The sequence below is a fragment of the Phaseolus vulgaris genome, chromosome 7 (assembly GCF_051622355.1).
Source record: "Phaseolus vulgaris cultivar YP4 chromosome 7, ASM5162235v1, whole genome shotgun sequence".
Lineage (NCBI taxonomy): Eukaryota > Viridiplantae > Streptophyta > Magnoliopsida > Fabales > Fabaceae > Phaseolus > Phaseolus vulgaris.
Window position 1 is genome coordinate 57923817 of NC_143504.1, and position 17991 is coordinate 57941807.

A 17991-nucleotide genomic window follows, 5' to 3' on the forward strand; every position below is an offset into this window, starting at 1 on the left:
TAGTGAAATTCAATTTTTTCTTTTTAAAGAATTTACTCATTTATAGTAATTTAGTTAATATTAACCTAGTTCAATTTGGATATCTATGAACACTCCATATCCCAACCATTTATTAATACCAATATATTTTATTTCAAATTTTGAGTTTACTTCTTTATTTTTTTAGTCATTTTATGTTATATTTATGCTAAATAATTATAAAATATTATCTACAAGAATAAAGAAAATATTTTTTTTTTCTCTAAACAGATATTCAATTATCATAATTATACATATGAAATCTCATCCTTCTTAATAAATCATCAGAATTTTAGTATAATTGTTGTGAACTATGTTTCAAGTCATATGGTGATTTTTGGCTTCTTAATAAATCATCAGAATTTTAGTATAATTGTTGTGAACTATGTTTCAAGTCATATGGTGATTTTTGGAAGAGTTATCTTCAAGAAAATTCTTAGGTTCTTTTATACATATGATCTCTTCTAATTTTTCAATGTAAATAAGTTATTTTAAATGTTCAATTATTTTAACACCAGATTATAATATACAAAATTTACATCAACATCCTTATAGATAAATGTTTCATGAGAATAATTTTTATAGTTTTCTCCTTGAATATTTTTTACTCCACACTTTTATTCCTTCCTTTTTCTTGAATATTCACTTGCATCTAACCATTTTTTGATTTATAGATAGATTCACAAGTGTTTCCTCTTCTAATATTCAAACTCATCTTCCATAACAAACTATCACTACTAACCTTCTATACTTCCTCTTTAAAGTTTATAGGTTCAAAACCTTTTATCTTTCCAGTTGCACTAAAGGGATAACAAATGAGATTAGTATACTCAAAAGCTTTGTGTTGGTTTGATCATCATCCTCTCTCTATCACACGTAAGTTCATAGTTGGAGTTCAATTTTGCACGTTTTAACCTTTCGAGTGAGAAGTTGATGATTGATCTTCATCGTTCTACCCCTTTAGATGTTCCAATCCAAAGCTAGCTGTCTATATCAACTTTCTATTTGGTTTTCTCTAGATTTTTACACATCATAGCCATCCAACTTTCATTAAATGTGACATATATACTTATGTAACATCTAGCTTCCCCAGGTTTCAAGCTCCACATGTGCAAATGTCAGTGTACCAAACACTTTCAAATTAGCATAATTTGTTGGATTTTCACATCACACCTTCATGAGAGTCTTAAATTTTAGAGTAAATGATGGATATCCATTTATCAAATATACGCTAATATTTTCATCTTTATCCTAAAAGGACTTAGACAATTCAAATCCTAATAATATACATTTTACCCTTCAAAATAGTTTTATTCATCTTTTCAACAAGACCATTTTGTTGAGGTACACTAACAACTGTTTTATGCATCTTCATTAACTTTTTCTTGTACATGTTAAATTGATTGTGAGTTCTAATTACCTGTTGATTTTCGATCATGGTGTCCTTAAATAGTTTATGTCTTACTTTTCAAGATATAAATTTATAATCTCCTTGAGTAATCATTTATGATATTGAGAAAACAAGACTTTTCATTGCGAGTTAAAGCTTATGTTAGATCTTAAAAAAATTAATGAGCATATTTAAATGGTATACTATATACATTCATATCACCTTAAACTTCAATCTATAAGAATTTTCAAATATGCATTGATCACAAAACTCTCATTCCTCTATATTATAACCTTTTGGGAGGTTCTAATTATACAATTCCACCAAACCTCTTTCACTTACATGTCCTAGTCTCAAGTGCCACAACTTTGTCTTATCTTGTATCACCTGACAAGCCACAAATGCATGCATAATCATTGTTGAACCACTGAAATGTGGGGATTATTCCTTTTTCAATCGTAGTTATCAAACTCATTAGACCAAACATATTAACATACCTCACTTATTGCAATAACGCCTATTAGCTGTCAAACATTTTCAATATGACCGACCTCATACCTTGCATTGTTTTTTTATTCTCAGGTCTTAAAGAACTATTTTATTAGACATATATCCTAAGCGCAACCTAAGTTCATGACCTAATTCATCTTTGCATCTTAAATTGATTCCACAAACCCTTAGTTTTAAAACTCCTTACTCTAAATTGGGGTTTAAATCTCTTCTAAAGTTATTAAATTTGTTCCTCCTCGAACAATAAAGTGTTCTTAAAATGCTTAAATATATTAAATCATTAAGAAGCAAAGAAACCTTACCTTTATATTTTAGTTTCATTTCAATGTTTTAAATATCATATAAAATATTGTTAAAATCTGCTAGTTAGTCCATAATTTATAGATTTTGTCATCCTGGAACAAATATAACTGTTGCTTCAAACAAAGTTTGTGTGTCAAATATTTTTGTCATATACAATGACTAAAGTTTCCTCCATATTGACACAATAGTCTTCTCCTCTGTGACTTCCTTGAATGCTTTATCTCCATACACATAATTATGACACTTCTGACTTTGTTGATCATGTCAATTTTCTCCTTTTGAGACAAAGATAATGACATATTTGCTTCCCCCTTCATCGTATGAGTACATCATTGTTATATTAAGATAAATTTTATATTGATCCTCCATGATTTGAAGTCATTCTATTCTAAATGTCAAACTTGGTGTTTATGTATAAATTCTTTATCTTCTTGACTTTCTTTTTTCATTCTTAAAGACGATGTTAATATTGGATTCAAACAATATAGAAAACAAACATAAGAACAAAAGAAAGAAGGAAATTAAGTTACACAAGACTCTATACACTAAAAACACATATTGTACAATGTACTCCAAATAATTTAATATGATATAGAATTGATACAACAACGAAAGAATGTTAAAATAATCAAAGTAAACCTCATGTTGGAGTTCACATGAGACCTATAGTATAATCATTAGATGTTTTTCACAATAATCATATACACACATCCACTTATTAGACGAAATGCTATCATCTAATCTTAATGCTACTAAACACATCCTAATAGACAATATTTCATACTCTTGATAATACAATCATGATTTTAGAGAGACAAAATATCATAATCATTGTTATTTGACAACATTAATTTTACATGTTGAGGCATATAAATGTAAGGTCTATCTCCCTCAAGTGTTAGCAAATGAAGATTGTCCTTTTTTACTAGGTCACCCTTCCCTATTACATATCTTTCATTATCGTCACCTTTATAAATAAGGTTATCCACCAAATCAACATGAATTTCATCTCTCTCATGTTTAGCAGAAACCACATTTACAACATCACTCAATGAAATTCATTTACAATTTTGTGCGAAATGATAGATTTGTAGAGAACAATAAGTTAGAGAAAAAATTGGCTTCAAAATAAATAAAAAAATTAGGATTGATATTTTATATTGCTTCAAAATATAACTCATCTAAACTTACTTTTTACCTCCTTCATTTTTTTTATTTCTTTAGAATTTTTTGCACAAAGTATTTTACAAGCAATATTAAAAATACAAATAATTGTTAGATAAATATAACTGTTTTTTTTTATATTTAACATAATGAATTTTTTTAGTTTAGATTTATTGTATTACTTGTGACAACTCAAATATTTTGTGCATTATAAATAAATAACATATCTGTTAACCTACAAAATTGTCCAGCCTACCAAAGTCCTGCCATTAGGTTAACCTTGAGGCTTCCTTGGAAATAACAATAATATAAATTTAATGCGAGAGAAAATAAATTTATTTTGACAGAACAACAATAATATCATAGAATAGAACAAAATAAAAATTATAAAAGCATTATATATATATATATTATAATTAGTATTAATGTAGATTTGGTGGTATTTACATGAGAAGTGAATGAAGAAAGCAAAGAAAAGAGGTTGGGGTAAGTTTTAAAGGTGTGAAGCATAGTGCTATTGGTACCACACCACACTTTCATTCATTTCATTACCATTACCGTTTTGCAATTCTCTATCCTCCTCCAAGTGTGTTTCTTCTCTCCTTCTCTACAATTTATATAAATTATTATATATATATATATGTATATATGTGTGGGTGTATATATATATTTCTCTCTCACACACCCATATACACACATGACACAGCACAAACACAGGTCTCGCATAACACCAAATCTCATCACCATCATCATCATCGTGGTCACAATCATCATCAACCATAACCCCCTCTCTCTCTAAATCTCTTCCAATTCTTTCTCCCTCGATCTGTGAATTGTTAATCCGTTTTGGATAAACGAAATTCAATCAAGCAGGTCGGATCCTGAGGGAATGAGAGCGTGGTTAGTGGATGAATCTTGTAGAGTTTGAACGGGAAAATGCCTGCGTTACCGAACGGGAATCACCAATTCTGTGCGAATGGATTCTGGTCGAGGAATCGAGACGATGTTGGCTACAATCAACTCCTCAAGGTACTGGATCCAATTTTTATTTTTTTTTATTTTGTTGTTAATGTTCGTTTTAATTGGTTCCTGAGGTTTTTGTTTGTTTTGTGAATTGGTGCTGGATCACTGTTTTGGTATTGGTTGGAGTTTGTGACTGTGGTGTTTTGTTAATGGTGAATTGCGTGGCCGTGTATTGGATCTTGCGGCGAAACAATTCGGTGATTGAATTTATTTTTTGGGGCTGGGATATGTTATAACTGTTGGATGCAATTGTGTTTTGTTTTTTCTGATTCGGTTGTTGGTGTTTGACGAATGGAAATTCGGTTTGATTCTTTATTCACCTCACTGTGTGTGAGAGTGTCTGTGCTTGGTGGAGGTATATATAAAAAATTAAAATTGATGTTATGTTACTTGTGTTTGATATTTTGAGTTGAGTAATATTCTAATATCTGCCACTTTGTAGACATGCATTGGCTTGCCCGTGGTTGAGATTCCTGATGTTTTTTTAACTGATGGAATGACGTATCAATGAGTGTACGCAATCAGTGAAATTGTGGGAACAAAGGGGGCAAGCAATGAGTGGCCACTAGAACTGGATATTCTTGTTTTGATTTTTTTTTTTTTTAAATTATCGATTGGAGAAGGTAGCAAGAATTGAGTTTCTTACACAAGTTCATTTGTACCTATGAGAGGAACTCAATTAATTTTACTTTCTTGTTTTTCCTTTACATATATTCTCATGGATAAGTTTATTCAAACATGACCTTAATTAGAGAGAGTTTGGCCTAAGGATGTGTTGTGCATGCTATTAGTTTTTTTTTTTCTTTAATTTATTTTAATTAAATTGCAATTTGTAACGAGCTAAATGTGTTTTTTGCTTTCTTGTGACGTAGTTTTGGTGTGAGTTGTCACCACAATCTCGGCTGGAGCTCTTGAGGATAGATAAGCAAACCCTTTTTGAGCATGCACGAAAAAATATGTACTGCTCCAGGTGCAATGGGTTACTTCTTGAAGGATTTCTGCAGATTGTTACGTATGGGAAATCTTTGCAGCAAGAGGGAGCAGTCGTTCATTTTCCTTGTAGCAGAGCTGGAGGTTTGAAGAATCAAAATAACGGTGGATCTTCCATCTCTAATGCGGTCCAGGATGAAATCCAAGATCCAACTGTCCATCCTTGGGGTGGTTTGACCACAACGCGTGAGGGTTCACTAACACTCATGGACTGCTACTTGTATTCAAAGTCTCTGAAAGGACTGCAAATTGTAAGTGTTGTTAATTTGTATTGTGTTATCATGCTGTCCTTTTCCCTGTTTGGTAGCTTAACATTTGCTCATTAGGTGTTTGATGGAGCACGGGCTAGGGAGCGGGAAAGAGAACTTCTTTATCCGGATGCCTGTGGTGGGGGTGGCCGTGGCTGGATAAGCCAAGGAGTTGTGAGTTATGGTAGGGGGCATGGAACAAGGGAAACCTGTGCCCTGCACACTGCCAGACTTTCATGTGATACGCTAGTGGATTTTTGGTCAGCACTAGGAGATGAGACAAGGCAATCTCTTCTAAGGATGAAGGAAGAGGATTTTATTGAGAGACTCATGTACAGGTGTTTATCTATTTTGTTAACTCCCCATTCTGTGATAGACTTAGATACGTGATAGCTTGTTTTCAGTGGATTAATAATATAAATTCTTGTATTAGAAGCAGTGATACAGTTGGAAGTGATATACAAGTGATGAGAATATGATATATGAATCAGAAAGGGCGTAAATATCCTGAATATGGCATCTTCACCACGATCAAATATTGTGTTCCCGTGAAAATTCAGGGAAGAAAAGAGAAAAAAAGGATTATTTCCTTTTGATATTCTTACCATTGGTATGCAATTGATTTGTAATGGATTAGCTATCTGCTAGATGTTAAAAAGTTGAATGGTGGAGCACTATCCTAGACATGGAGTTCAGTTAGGTTAGATTAAAAGCTTAGTTCAAATTGGTCCTAGAGCTCAGCAACTAGGGGGCAGCCAGTGGCTGGATCTGTATTTCATTAGTTGTCTAAGCCTGTCTGCATTTGAAGGTCACATCCTGAATCTTGATTAGGACAGATTACACAATAGTAAAATGAAACAGCAAATGATTATAGTGCAAGCTAGAAATATGAGCTTGATGTCAAGAGCTGTCAATGCAGAATGATTTAGATTGTTTAAAGGAAAGCCTTCATTTAGGATATTACGGAAGGTATTCAGTTGGATACTAGGGATTTTCTGGACTGTATAAATGAGTGATTGGATAAGAATTGACTTTGTTAAAGACTTACAAGTCTAGAAAAGTATTAAGCAAACTCTAGTGGGTTAGATGAGGAAACCTTGACCTTAAAATCGAGGGGGATTAATTGGGGATTGATTCTTTAGAATATATTGAAGCTTGAATGACAAAATATGCTTGTAACATTCGTCTAGTTTTAGTATAAGTTGACGTGTAGGCCAGGGGCAATTTTTGTGTGTCATCTAAAACTTGTCACCTCATGGGGTTCTTCATGCTATTAGACTTAGAGAAATGATTCTTTTTTATTCTTGAGTGAGCTCTTTCCCATCTGTTCTCTCTTACTAATTAAAACACATATTAGCAATGCTTCCTTAATCTTGGAATGAGTTTATTTTAAACTAGTTATGATGCATGCTTTAGGGCTCTGTCTGTGTAGCAAATTATGTATTAGATTTGATCAAAAGGTTACTCTTGATCTTCCAGGTTCGATAGCAAGAGATTTTGCAGAGATTGTAGAAGAAATGTTATTCGAGAATTCAAGGAACTAAAAGAACTGAAGCGCATGCGAAGAGAACCTCGTTGCACCAGCTGGTTTTGTGTTGCTGATACTGCTTTTCAGTATGAGGTGTGACTTCCATATTTCTGTGTTGTGAATTCTCTTATGTTTGGAATTTCAATGAGAGAGTTTATACCAACATTCTTATGAAAATGTTAGTTTTCTTTCAAGCTATTTGAGGAGTAAACTCAATGCATCTGTTATTGTCAGGTATCTGATGACTCAATTCAAGCTGATTGGCGCCAGACATTTGCTGATACTGTGGGATTGTATCATCACTTTGAGTGGGCTGTGGGGACAACTGAAGGAAAATCTGACATTTTGGAATTTGAAAATGTTGGAATGAATGGATGTGTACAAGTTAGTGGCCTAGATCTTGGTGGTTTGAGTGCATGCTTCATCACCCTCCGAGCTTGGAAGCTAGATGGACGCTGTACTGAACATTCTGTTAAAGCTCATGCCTTAAAGGGTCAAAGGTGTGTGCATTGCAGGCTTATTGTTGGGGATGGCTATGTTACAATTACAAAAGGGGAAAGTATTAGAAGATTCTTTGAACATGCTGAAGAGGCAGAAGAAGAAGAGGTAATTCAAGTTTCACTAGGGAAACTATTTTAAAATCATGTATGAGGGATTTTGTCAAAGTTCATTTGTTAATTATGCAACATTTGTTTCTAGGATGATGATCTGATTGATGAAGATGGAAATGAGCTTGACGGAGAATGCTCCCGACCCCAAAAGCATGCAAAGAGTCCTGAACTTGCTCGAGAATTTCTTCTAGATGCTGCTACTGTTATATTTAAAGAGCAGGCATGTTTTGTTTTATTGTTGTTACAGCTTCATAGTATGTCTTGATTTCTCCTGCTTGTGATATCTTTACATTGTGTTTGAATTTCCATCATTAATTACTAAAGGATAATATGGTGTCTTTAGTTGTATGTCACATAATAGTATGATTGGTCCAGTGAGGAGGGCGGGGCATTGGATATCAATATGACAAATGAATGATATGTTTGTACTGCTAAAGTAATAGGATGGTGTTAAGTGCGTTTAGCTTACTATTGGTCTCTTATCTTTTTGGTGCCTTCCACACACAATGTTTTCTTTTATTTTTAATTTTATGGTCAGATATTTTAGCTTAACAAACATATTTACTTGAGTTAGTGTTCCTGAGATTTTTTTCTATATCACCCAATAGAAGGGGAGAGTGGTGGAATAGTGAACATTGAAGTCCCATTGATTTTGCTTTCCTGTGCATAAGTATTGTTGGGCTAAATTTCCCTTGGAGATAATTTGGTACCCCAACTCTAAAGATAGAAAATGAACTTGCCATTTAATTTGAGATAGATTAATTAATTACAATGAAAGATATGTGCTAGGGTTTTGTAGGATGCTTAAAATTTAGCAGTCTACCTGAGAAGGCTATTAGGAACTGTGAGTGTATTCTTTGGTTGTTTAGATTATTTTGCAATTTGCAGTGACCTTGGTTGTCACACACGTGTGTATATGTGTGTGTTTCTGTCTGTCTTGTTTAATTGCTAACCAAGGGCTTATCCTTTCAGGTTGAAAAGGCTTTCAGAGAAGGAACAGCACGCCAAAATGCCCACAGCATATTCGTTTGTCTTGCTTTGAAACTGCTGGAAGAACGAGTTCATGTAGCATGCAAAGAAATCATTACATTAGAAAAACAGGTCTTAATTATTCTGCTTTGTTTAGGAACAGGCTTTAAAAAACTGAACTCCTACATTTTGAGATTTTTACTTCCAAAATCATAAACATATGATATTCTTACAGATGAAACTTCTTGAAGAAGAAGAAAAGGAAAAACGTGAAGAAGAAGAACGGAAGGAGAGGAAAAGGACAAAAGAAAGGGAGAAAAAACTTAGGAGAAAGGAAAGACTTAAAGGAAAGGAGAAGGATACAGAAAGGAAGTTTTCTGAATCCATTGATGTTCCTGGCTCTCCTGAACTCTCAAAGGAAGAATTGTCTCCTGCTGCTGATGTAGAGCAAAATAATTCTATTAGAGGCAGTAATTCAATCATTGTAACAGGGGATGATTATCCTGAAGTCCAAGATGAAGACTTCACTCGAGAGGGTAGTACTTTGACAACACAAGATGGCTGTTACGATGACTGTGAGGGAGACATTGCAAATGTGCAACGCCACTCTTACGATGAATGTGATGGAGACATTGCAAATGCACAAGACAGGAATGATACTTATACCGTTGAGCAATCAAAGTTTTATTGTCAGAGACCTAGATATAGGAAAGAATTTCGACTGGATCCGCCAACAAAGTGGTCTGACAGACGCTCTAATGCAGTTGTTTCAGAAAATGGTGTGGTGGTTGGAAGATCAGAGCCAATACACTGTGAAGATAATTTTGGGATGCATTCCAGAGGAATCAATGGATTGAACAGGCAATCTAGAATAAGTGCTGCAAAATCCAATGGTCGAAATATTGGTCATAAGTGTAATGAGAGGTTTTATAGTTCTAACGGCTGGGTGAACGACAGATATGATTTCCATTCATGCAGTTGTAATAATAGAATGAATAGGGTTAGTTGGGAGACAAAACTTGCTAGTAAGTCTGAATCCACAGTAGATACATCTAAGCAATTTTACCGTGGTAGCAAGTATAATCATGTAGACTTCATGTCCGAGAGTAATGGAAGAACCAAAAGCAGGGTCATCTCAGGGAACTATTCTAGTAGAGATTTGCCTCACTCAAAGAAAGTTTGGGAGCCTATGGAGTCCCACAAGAAGTATGCTCGTAGTAATTCAGACTCTGATGTTACATTGGGTTCCACAGGTCAAGTATTTCAGTTCGATATGGTAAGGTCATCTATTGATGAAATTGGTGGTTCAGCTGAAATTGATTATGTCGATTGTAATTTGAAAAGTGGAGCGGGTGAAGGCTATCAGAATGATCTTGATGCTGAAGCTGGAGGATCTTGCAGTTCCACTGAAATTGCATCTGAGGAACCTGAAACATCTATGATGGGTGGCTCTTCCTTGAATAATTCTTCTGATCCCAATCAAGGTAGCACTTCTAGTTCTGATAACTGTTCATCATGCCTAAGTGAGGGTGATAACAATACCACCTCTTCAAACCGTGAAAATACAGAATCCTCAACATCTGATTCAGAAGATGCTAGCCAACAATCTGAAGTAAGAGGAAGTTCAACCTGCATTGACAATGTATTGTCTAGTTCTCATGAAGCTGGAATGGAGAAAATTCATGATGCAAATGACGAGGGCTTGACCAGCATGTCAACGTTTGGTCCATCCTTGGATGCAGCAAGAGGTGATGTATTGGGGAATCCCGTGGTTAGAATGGCTCATAATTTTGATAATTGTTTTTCCCCTCTTAATGTGTGTTCTCAATCTCAAAGCATGCTCCCTCCAGTGCCAAACCAAAATATACAATTTCCAGTGTTTCAGACTCCTTCTGCAATGGGCTATTACCATCACAATCCAGTTTCATGGTCAGCTGCTCCCACAAATGGGTTGGTGCCTATCCAGTACCCAAACCCCTACTTATATAGTGGCCCTTTTGGATATAGCATAAACGAGGATCCGCGATTCTGCTTGCAATATGGCGGCTTACAGCAACCAACACCCTTATTTAATCCTGTTTCCGTTCCAGTTTATCAGCCAGTTGCCAGAGCTAAAAGCTTAAATACCGAGGAACCGGTTCGAATGTCTAAGCCAACATCCATGCTGCAAGAGCATCTGAATAGATCTGCAATGGGAAGGGTTTCTCTAGCCGGAGCTAATTCACAAAAAGCAGCAATGAATGGGGAAGTTGGACATGATAATTCTGCCAAATCACAAGACACTGGTTTCTCCCTGTTTCATTTTGGTGGTCCAGCAGACCTTTCAACTTGTCATAAATTGGCCACTGCATCTTCAAATGAAGGCGACAACAATGTGGGAGATTTCAAGACAAAGAGTTCTGTAGATCAAGTTGAGAATGAAAACGAGACGACTGTGATGGAGGAGTACAACTTGTTTGCGGCAAGTAAATCCTTGAGGTTTTCAATTTTCTAAAAAGAAATTGAGTCTCTTCCTTCATGTGGTAATGGAGGTTTGAGTACTCTGTAATTCTCTAAACATAAGCTTCCTTCAGCAATTTCTTTTAGCCCATAGTTTTATTAGTCGATTGTTACCCAATTTGTGTTTTTTCTTGATGTAGAGAAAGATTGCGAGTGCTGGTTTCTTGAAGGGCTTTTTTCGCCCTTGCTTGAGATCACAATTCCCCCTTCCCCAAATACCTTTCAACCAAAGCTGCTTCATAATGGAAGCTGTAATGGGAATTTTGAGTGGACATCATGAATGTTGATTCGACTTTGGTTAATGGTGTTTCTGTATGATGTTTGGTTTCATATTTATAACTTTCTCGTCATTGCTTTTTTTTAAAACTTATTGCAACCTTTTTTCTTTTCTTTTCTTTTCAATAAACTCTTCTTAATTCATTTTCAACAACCTCCCACATTTTATTTTCAATAAGTTGTTCTTAAATTTGAATATTTGACAACCCATTATCAAAACATTTAAGATTAAATTTTGCTAAACACATTAATCATATATTTCGTTTTAATCAACCCAGCAAAATTTTTTGCCCATCTCATTGTATATGATTACAGAAACTACCTTTTATTTCTTTTTCAATAACCTATTTCTTTTATCAATAACACACCTATCTTCTCTGCATCTTCACCTTTTTACTCTTTATAATGTTTTACTTTTTATTATCTAGTCAAGGAAGAGAGTGAAAAAATGTGATCCTTTAAGAAAATGTTAATAATGCACTCTTCTATTAATTAAAATGTATTAAAAATCCCATCTTTTTATAAATCTAAATTTATATTTAGTGATTCTTTCTCTGTGATCTTATAGTTTATAAGCAAACTTTAATTAATAATAGAGTATAAATAGTGTACTAGAAAATTTGTTGTTAGCACTTCATGTCCTTTTACTCAACTTGGGATAAACAAACTTGACTTTTAAAGAAACATAAACAGGATTTAGACTGCTGATTGAAACTTATATGTAAGAAAATTTTAGAAGCTTTTACAAATTCTAAATGATCATAAATTTATGTTTTATGAACAAATATGGAAAAATTATCCACTTGTAGTTGGGAGAGATGAATACAAAGTTTGTATTGTCAACTTATACAATTATTTGATAACATGAAGTTGTGACATACAAATAGGATTATCATAAATAATCAAAGATAAGTATTAGATTTATTTTCTCTTTAGGTGCATAAGACACATTAAGTATTGTATTCAATCTTTATAAATGTTTTTACAAAAGATGGAAAAAGTCTCGGTCCTCTCTTGATCTTCTTAAGTTGTTATTGATCTCTTCGTGATGCCATGAAATCTTCAATCTTCAGTCCGTGCGGGTGATGTACTGCAAAAAATAATTCAATGTCTAAGTTAGATTTCAATATAAAGTAGGTGAGAGTAAATTTTTTTGTTTAATAAGCACTTTTACCTTGGTTGGTGTATACATTTATAAGATCATGATGTTTGAAAGTGGATCAAGATTAAGACATGTTATTAGATTAACCTTGAATTTTAGGTAACATTTTGTCCGTACTGTGATTATGTTAATAATTTTGTGTTAAGAAGTTTTTGTTGGATTTATGAAAACTATGAATAATACGTTTTTCAAAAGAATATTTGATTAATGATATTGACCGGAACTCCCTTGATACTATATGGTACACTAGACTTCTTAAAAGTTTTTTTACTTAATTATCTCGTAGAAATATATAGAACTCACCAACTCTCTTAAGAATGGGCAGGGCTATGATTCAAGACCTAAAATATGACCTTGAATTAGTTTCAAGCGTGGCTAGATGATAAACTAGGTGCAGGTTTTAGCAATCATGAAACGATAGAAAAGTTGAAGATAAACAACTAATTTCTCTCTTTTGATATACCTTTTCTTTCATGTTTTCAACAACCATGAAGTTGTATTTATTGGTAAATCTCTTTATTTGATAGAGGAAGAGGTGAGTTAAAAATTGATTTCAACAAGTGGACAAAGTTCTCTCCTTAGATACTACTATATATCCACATACAAATGTGTTTTTTTTACGTTTATGATTTTTTCATCTCAAGTGTTGACTTAAATGGTATTCTTTCACATGTTGAGTAAACATTGTAGTCCTAGAAAACTTGTTCTTTGATCATAAAGTGATTTCTCAAAGGATGATATCTACAAAAGGTTAGTTCTAGAATTATGTTCAAAAAACAAAGTCTAACTATATTAAAGTGAAATTTCTAAAGTAAGTAGTGTAATTATTGAGTTGCCGAATATGTCTTTGCATAAATATTCACGAAATGGAATCAACTTTGAGATCTTCTAAACTTTTTTCCCCTATTTATGTGCCAATTTGATAAGGAATGTTTACTTTTTGAGAAATTACCTATTTTTTTATCAGTTATATTTCCAATTTCAGCAAAAAAGAGACAATGAAGTTGTAAACCCTAAAAGATTATTGCATTAACTCAATAAAAAGTAATCTTATATGATCAAAGAGTGACACCACCAAACTTGAAAAGAGAAATGTTAGATGTTTCCATTGAAGTTGGTTTTATGAAAGTTCATCTCTAGACTAACACTAGCTCAAACATCTCAAAATAGCATTTAAAATCAATATTTTTTTTAACTTTAGCCTATCCATATAGAGTAATATCATTAACATATTGAAAATTGTGAATTCTACACCCTTTCCAAATTTAGAGCCTAAAAATCTTCCAATTTAGACTTATATTTATCATTACAGAAGTCTACTGAAATGGTAGATATTTTAGGTATTTGTAAACTAGAAATAGTTGGAAGATTGAATTGTTACTAATATCTCTGTGATGAAACTTAAGGTAACCATGTTCATGCTGCCTATATAGCATAGGTAAACTACTTAATTATGCAGGTATGGCTATTAGAGAACTCATGGTGTGGACTTGATAGAGAAGAACTACATAAGCAAAGGGAATGAATGAGTTATTTGAACTGGGGACGAAGGAATTCTAAATTATAATCCAAGGAGATTACCACAATCACATCTTCAGTAGTGGACCACATGCCTCGGCACAATGTATCCCTTAAGAGGTTTCGGGAAGCTAATCTCTCAGACAAACTCAAACACCAGATAAAAAGATATTTAAAATGTAATTTTATAGGTATAAATATTATAGGTAGTCAAGCGTCTGAGGTAATTTTTCTCTCTCAACTCACCTACATATCGGAGTATTTTTACCGTTCTCCATAATCATTCAGCGAAAAGGAAGACTTAATTGGAGACCATCGTACTTAAAGATCGTAAAGACCGGAAACAGAAAACAAAAGAAGTCTTAAGAGAAACCTAACCTTATAAAAACACTTTGCAAGAATTTAAATAACTAGGAACTGGATATATCATGATGTGTTTGGTGAGAGAAAACATATAAAACGAATCTCCTATGGTGTGATGAAAAACCTCTTATTGTCTTCTAAGTTATTTAGATATATGGTATCATTCTATTTTTCAAACATTATCTTAGAAGGAAAACTATTTTGAGGTAGGAAGAGACTAAGAGACTGATACTGTACAACATGAAGACTACGTTGTGTATAAGAGTTTAGATACCTAATATCTCATGTATTCTTTTATTGATAAAGAAAATACTCAAGTCTTTACTCCATGTCTAAAAACTACAAAGGGATCTTTAAAATTGTAACCATGCACTTAAATAAAGATCGATGATATGTTATACCTTTTGGTGAAGCCAATGAGTCTTTTCTTAAGTAGAACACATTTATTTTCATAAGTTGATTTTGAAAGAGTTACAACTTTTGTGAGTTGATCTTTTCTAGAGTAAGTGATTTGCAGAATAAGATTTTTGTTAGAACTGGTTACATTAGACTTTTCAATATACTTTTGTTTGAATCTAATAGAAAGTAGTTGTAACAAAATAATAATAGTTTCCTTCTTAGATTAAGCTATCACAAACGAAATAATGACAAAATATGATGATTCTATCTTTTAGTATTTATGCTGGTTTCCAAATCAAACAAAGTTCCAAAATAGAGTGCAGCAGGGGTAATGTGGTAGTTCAATATTGTACTGGATCTTGTTCTTTTTATAATACTACATTCATAGCAATATATTGTACTTTATATACGGATCAGATTTTTTGGCATATGAACTATTCTTCAAATACTTTCATTTATTTTTTTATAAAAGAAATATTAACAAAATCTATGAAATAGTCATAATAAAAAGTAATTTAACCAAATTATATACTAAGCAAAATATTAATTTTGTGAGGATTTTAAGTATGAATTAATTCTACATGGAAAAAGTACATGGAAAAAGTAAAAAAGTAAGTAAAAACAACTAATTATATTAAGGGATTTAGGGTTTAAGATTTAGGTTTAGGTTACCTCTCATTAAGTTGCACCTTAAAATTTTCATAAAATATATAACACCTGATATCATGTTGGACAACAACATCATATTAAAATACAATAAGATGTAGTTCATATGTGATACCTATTATATCTTTTCACCAAATGAGTATTAATATTTTTATTATAATAATTGATCAAAATTATTTAATTTTAAAAAATGAAAATCCAATTGTGCCTTTAAAATTATATTGAAATCAAAGTAACATATTTATAAAATTGTAAAGAGCAAAACCTTTTCTGAAATAGATGTTAAATAAATTATAACATAAATTTATCTACATACAAAATGGTCTTATTTTTATTCTTTAAATGGGTGAATCAATAATAAATTCAACTATATTTCACTTGTAAATTCAATTTTCTTTTTCTTTCTTTTGGAGAAATATTTAATATACTTAATAAATATGCCGGCATATTCACCAGTAACATTTGACAAATATCAAATTATATATATGTCAAATATTATTATAAGAAAATCTTCAAATAAAAATTAATTTCATATATAAAAATAATTAGTTGTTATATATATTGAATAAATTACATACTATTTTAGATACTAAAAAAATTATTAGTTTTTTAAATTAATTTCTATCATTATAAATAGTTTCTAAATTGATATCTAATTAGCTACCAAAATTTTTATTAGAAAATTTAGAATCTAATTGGTTGTTAAAATCTTGGTAACTAATTAGATACAAATTTAGAAAATATCAATTATAGAAACTAATTTAAAAATCAATAATTTTTTTAATTTTTAAAATAGTATCTAATTTAATCAATATGAAAATTAATTATTTTTAATTTTTAAAACTGGTTTCTATTTAATGATTTTTTAATAGTGTATATATATTTTGAATTAGATTTATCAGTGTAAAATCTGAAACTAATAATTTAATTATTTGTAACATGTGAATTCCTGAACTGTAACATATCCAAATTACCTATATTACACAACAAAAGAGATAAAAAAAAATGCCTAATGCGCAATGTTTTCGTAGAATGTAAAGCAATTCTAATTATTAAAAAATACCTATATTATTAACACATTTTAATTATTTGCAATTTATTAAAAACTACAAAATCAAATTAGGTGTTAGGATGTGACCACTTTTAAAGTCACAACTCATTTTTCTGAAAATTGACAGGGTATCTATTTGCATTATTTAGGTAGATCAAATGTCTCATATATCCTCGTTTTGAAAAGTTATTTTTAAAACATTCTGAAAAAATTATTTCAGAAAACACATTTCATAATATTTTATATATGTTTCGAAAAACACATTATATACGTCTTAAAAAATTTATTTCGAAAGTCTTTTAGAAAATGTTTTCAGAAATTATTTTCTGGAATATATTTAATTACGGAAAATACATTCTAGAAAAAAACTTTAGAAAACAAATGTTAGGGAAGTCATTTTTAAAAAAAGGGTAAAACAGTCTTTTTAAAAATTTATTGGGTGCAAATGAAATTTAATGGGTGCAGGAAGAATGAAGCTATTGAAATTGAAGTCACCATGAGTAATTCAAGTCACCCTTCTTTCATTTAGCCCACCTGGTTTGAAGGGCTTATTCAAGAAACCGAAGTTGGACTTGAATTTGAAGATGGCAGTTTCTTCCTGCACCCCTACATTTTTCTTCCTGCACCCCACAAAGTTGTGCAAAGACAAAACTGTTCCTATATAAACTGTACATTTATTTTTTTTTTGTATTCTGGATTATGAAATCCGGTAAATTTTCGAATTGACGCTTCCGGTAAATTTTCGGATTGGTGCATCCGGTAATCTTATGGATTGATGCTTCTGGTAGTACATGAATGATAGTGTTAATCCAAAATAAAAAATGCAAAACATCCATAATTGAAAAACCATTCTGGATCCGCCAATCCGTAATTCAAAATATGCATTCCGGATTCAAAAATCCATAAATGAAAAAAATCATTTCGGATCCATCAATCCGTAATAGAAATTAGACTTCCGGATTCAGCAATCCAGAAATCAATAATTTATGCAAACTTTGCTTCCAAAACACCCCCTCATCCGGAATGCAACATGATTCACTTCCGAATTGATGAATCCGTAGCATACTCCCAGATCCCAAAATTGTGGGGTCAGTTTCGGAATTTACAAAATTGTGGGGATGCAGGAAGAAAAATGTAGGGGGTGCAGGAAGAAAAATGTAGGGGGTGCACGAAGAAACTGCCTTTGAAGATCTAAGGCAATTTACGTGTGGGTCTTCAATTCTGGCTTGGGACTGAATTGTGTGTCTTTTTTCTTCTTCTTTCTATTACTATGGTGTTCTACTTTCTTACACGTGCCTTTAAT

At 32.2% G+C, this 17991-nt stretch overlaps 1 protein-coding gene across 2 annotated transcripts; it reads left to right on the plus strand.

Moving 5' to 3' along the window:
• The first annotated feature begins 3902 nt into the window (after window positions 1-3902).
• Window positions 3903-11555, plus strand: LOC137830660 (uncharacterized). Of its 2 annotated transcripts, none has more exons than XM_068638120.1 (8): window positions 3903-4414; window positions 5281-5649; window positions 5725-5984; window positions 7126-7267; window positions 7409-7780; window positions 7874-8005; window positions 8758-8886; window positions 8990-11555. In XM_068638120.1, exons 1-8 carry the CDS (start codon window positions 4322-4324, stop codon window positions 11246-11248), a joined length of 3756 nt encoding a protein of 1251 aa, XP_068494221.1. In that variant the 5' UTR covers window positions 3903-4321; the 3' UTR covers window positions 11249-11555. The 2 variants fall into 2 exon arrangements, with proteins under 2 accessions (XP_068494221.1, XP_068494222.1); XM_068638121.1 differs by having other exon boundaries at window positions 4075-4414; window positions 4851-5649.
• The last annotated feature ends 6436 nt before the right edge of the window (window positions 11556-17991 follow it).

Coding starts and splice junctions, on each gene's coding strand:
- LOC137830660 (XM_068638120.1), top strand. CDS start 4,322: ATGCCTGCGTTACCGAACGGGAATCACCAATTCTGTGCGAATGGATTC. Junction 4,415..5,280: donor GCTACAATCAACTCCTCAAG/GTACTGGATCCA, acceptor CTTGTGACGTAG/TTTTGGTGTGAGTTGTCACC. Junction 5,650..5,724: donor CTCTGAAAGGACTGCAAATT/GTAAGTGTTGTT, acceptor TTTGCTCATTAG/GTGTTTGATGGAGCACGGGC.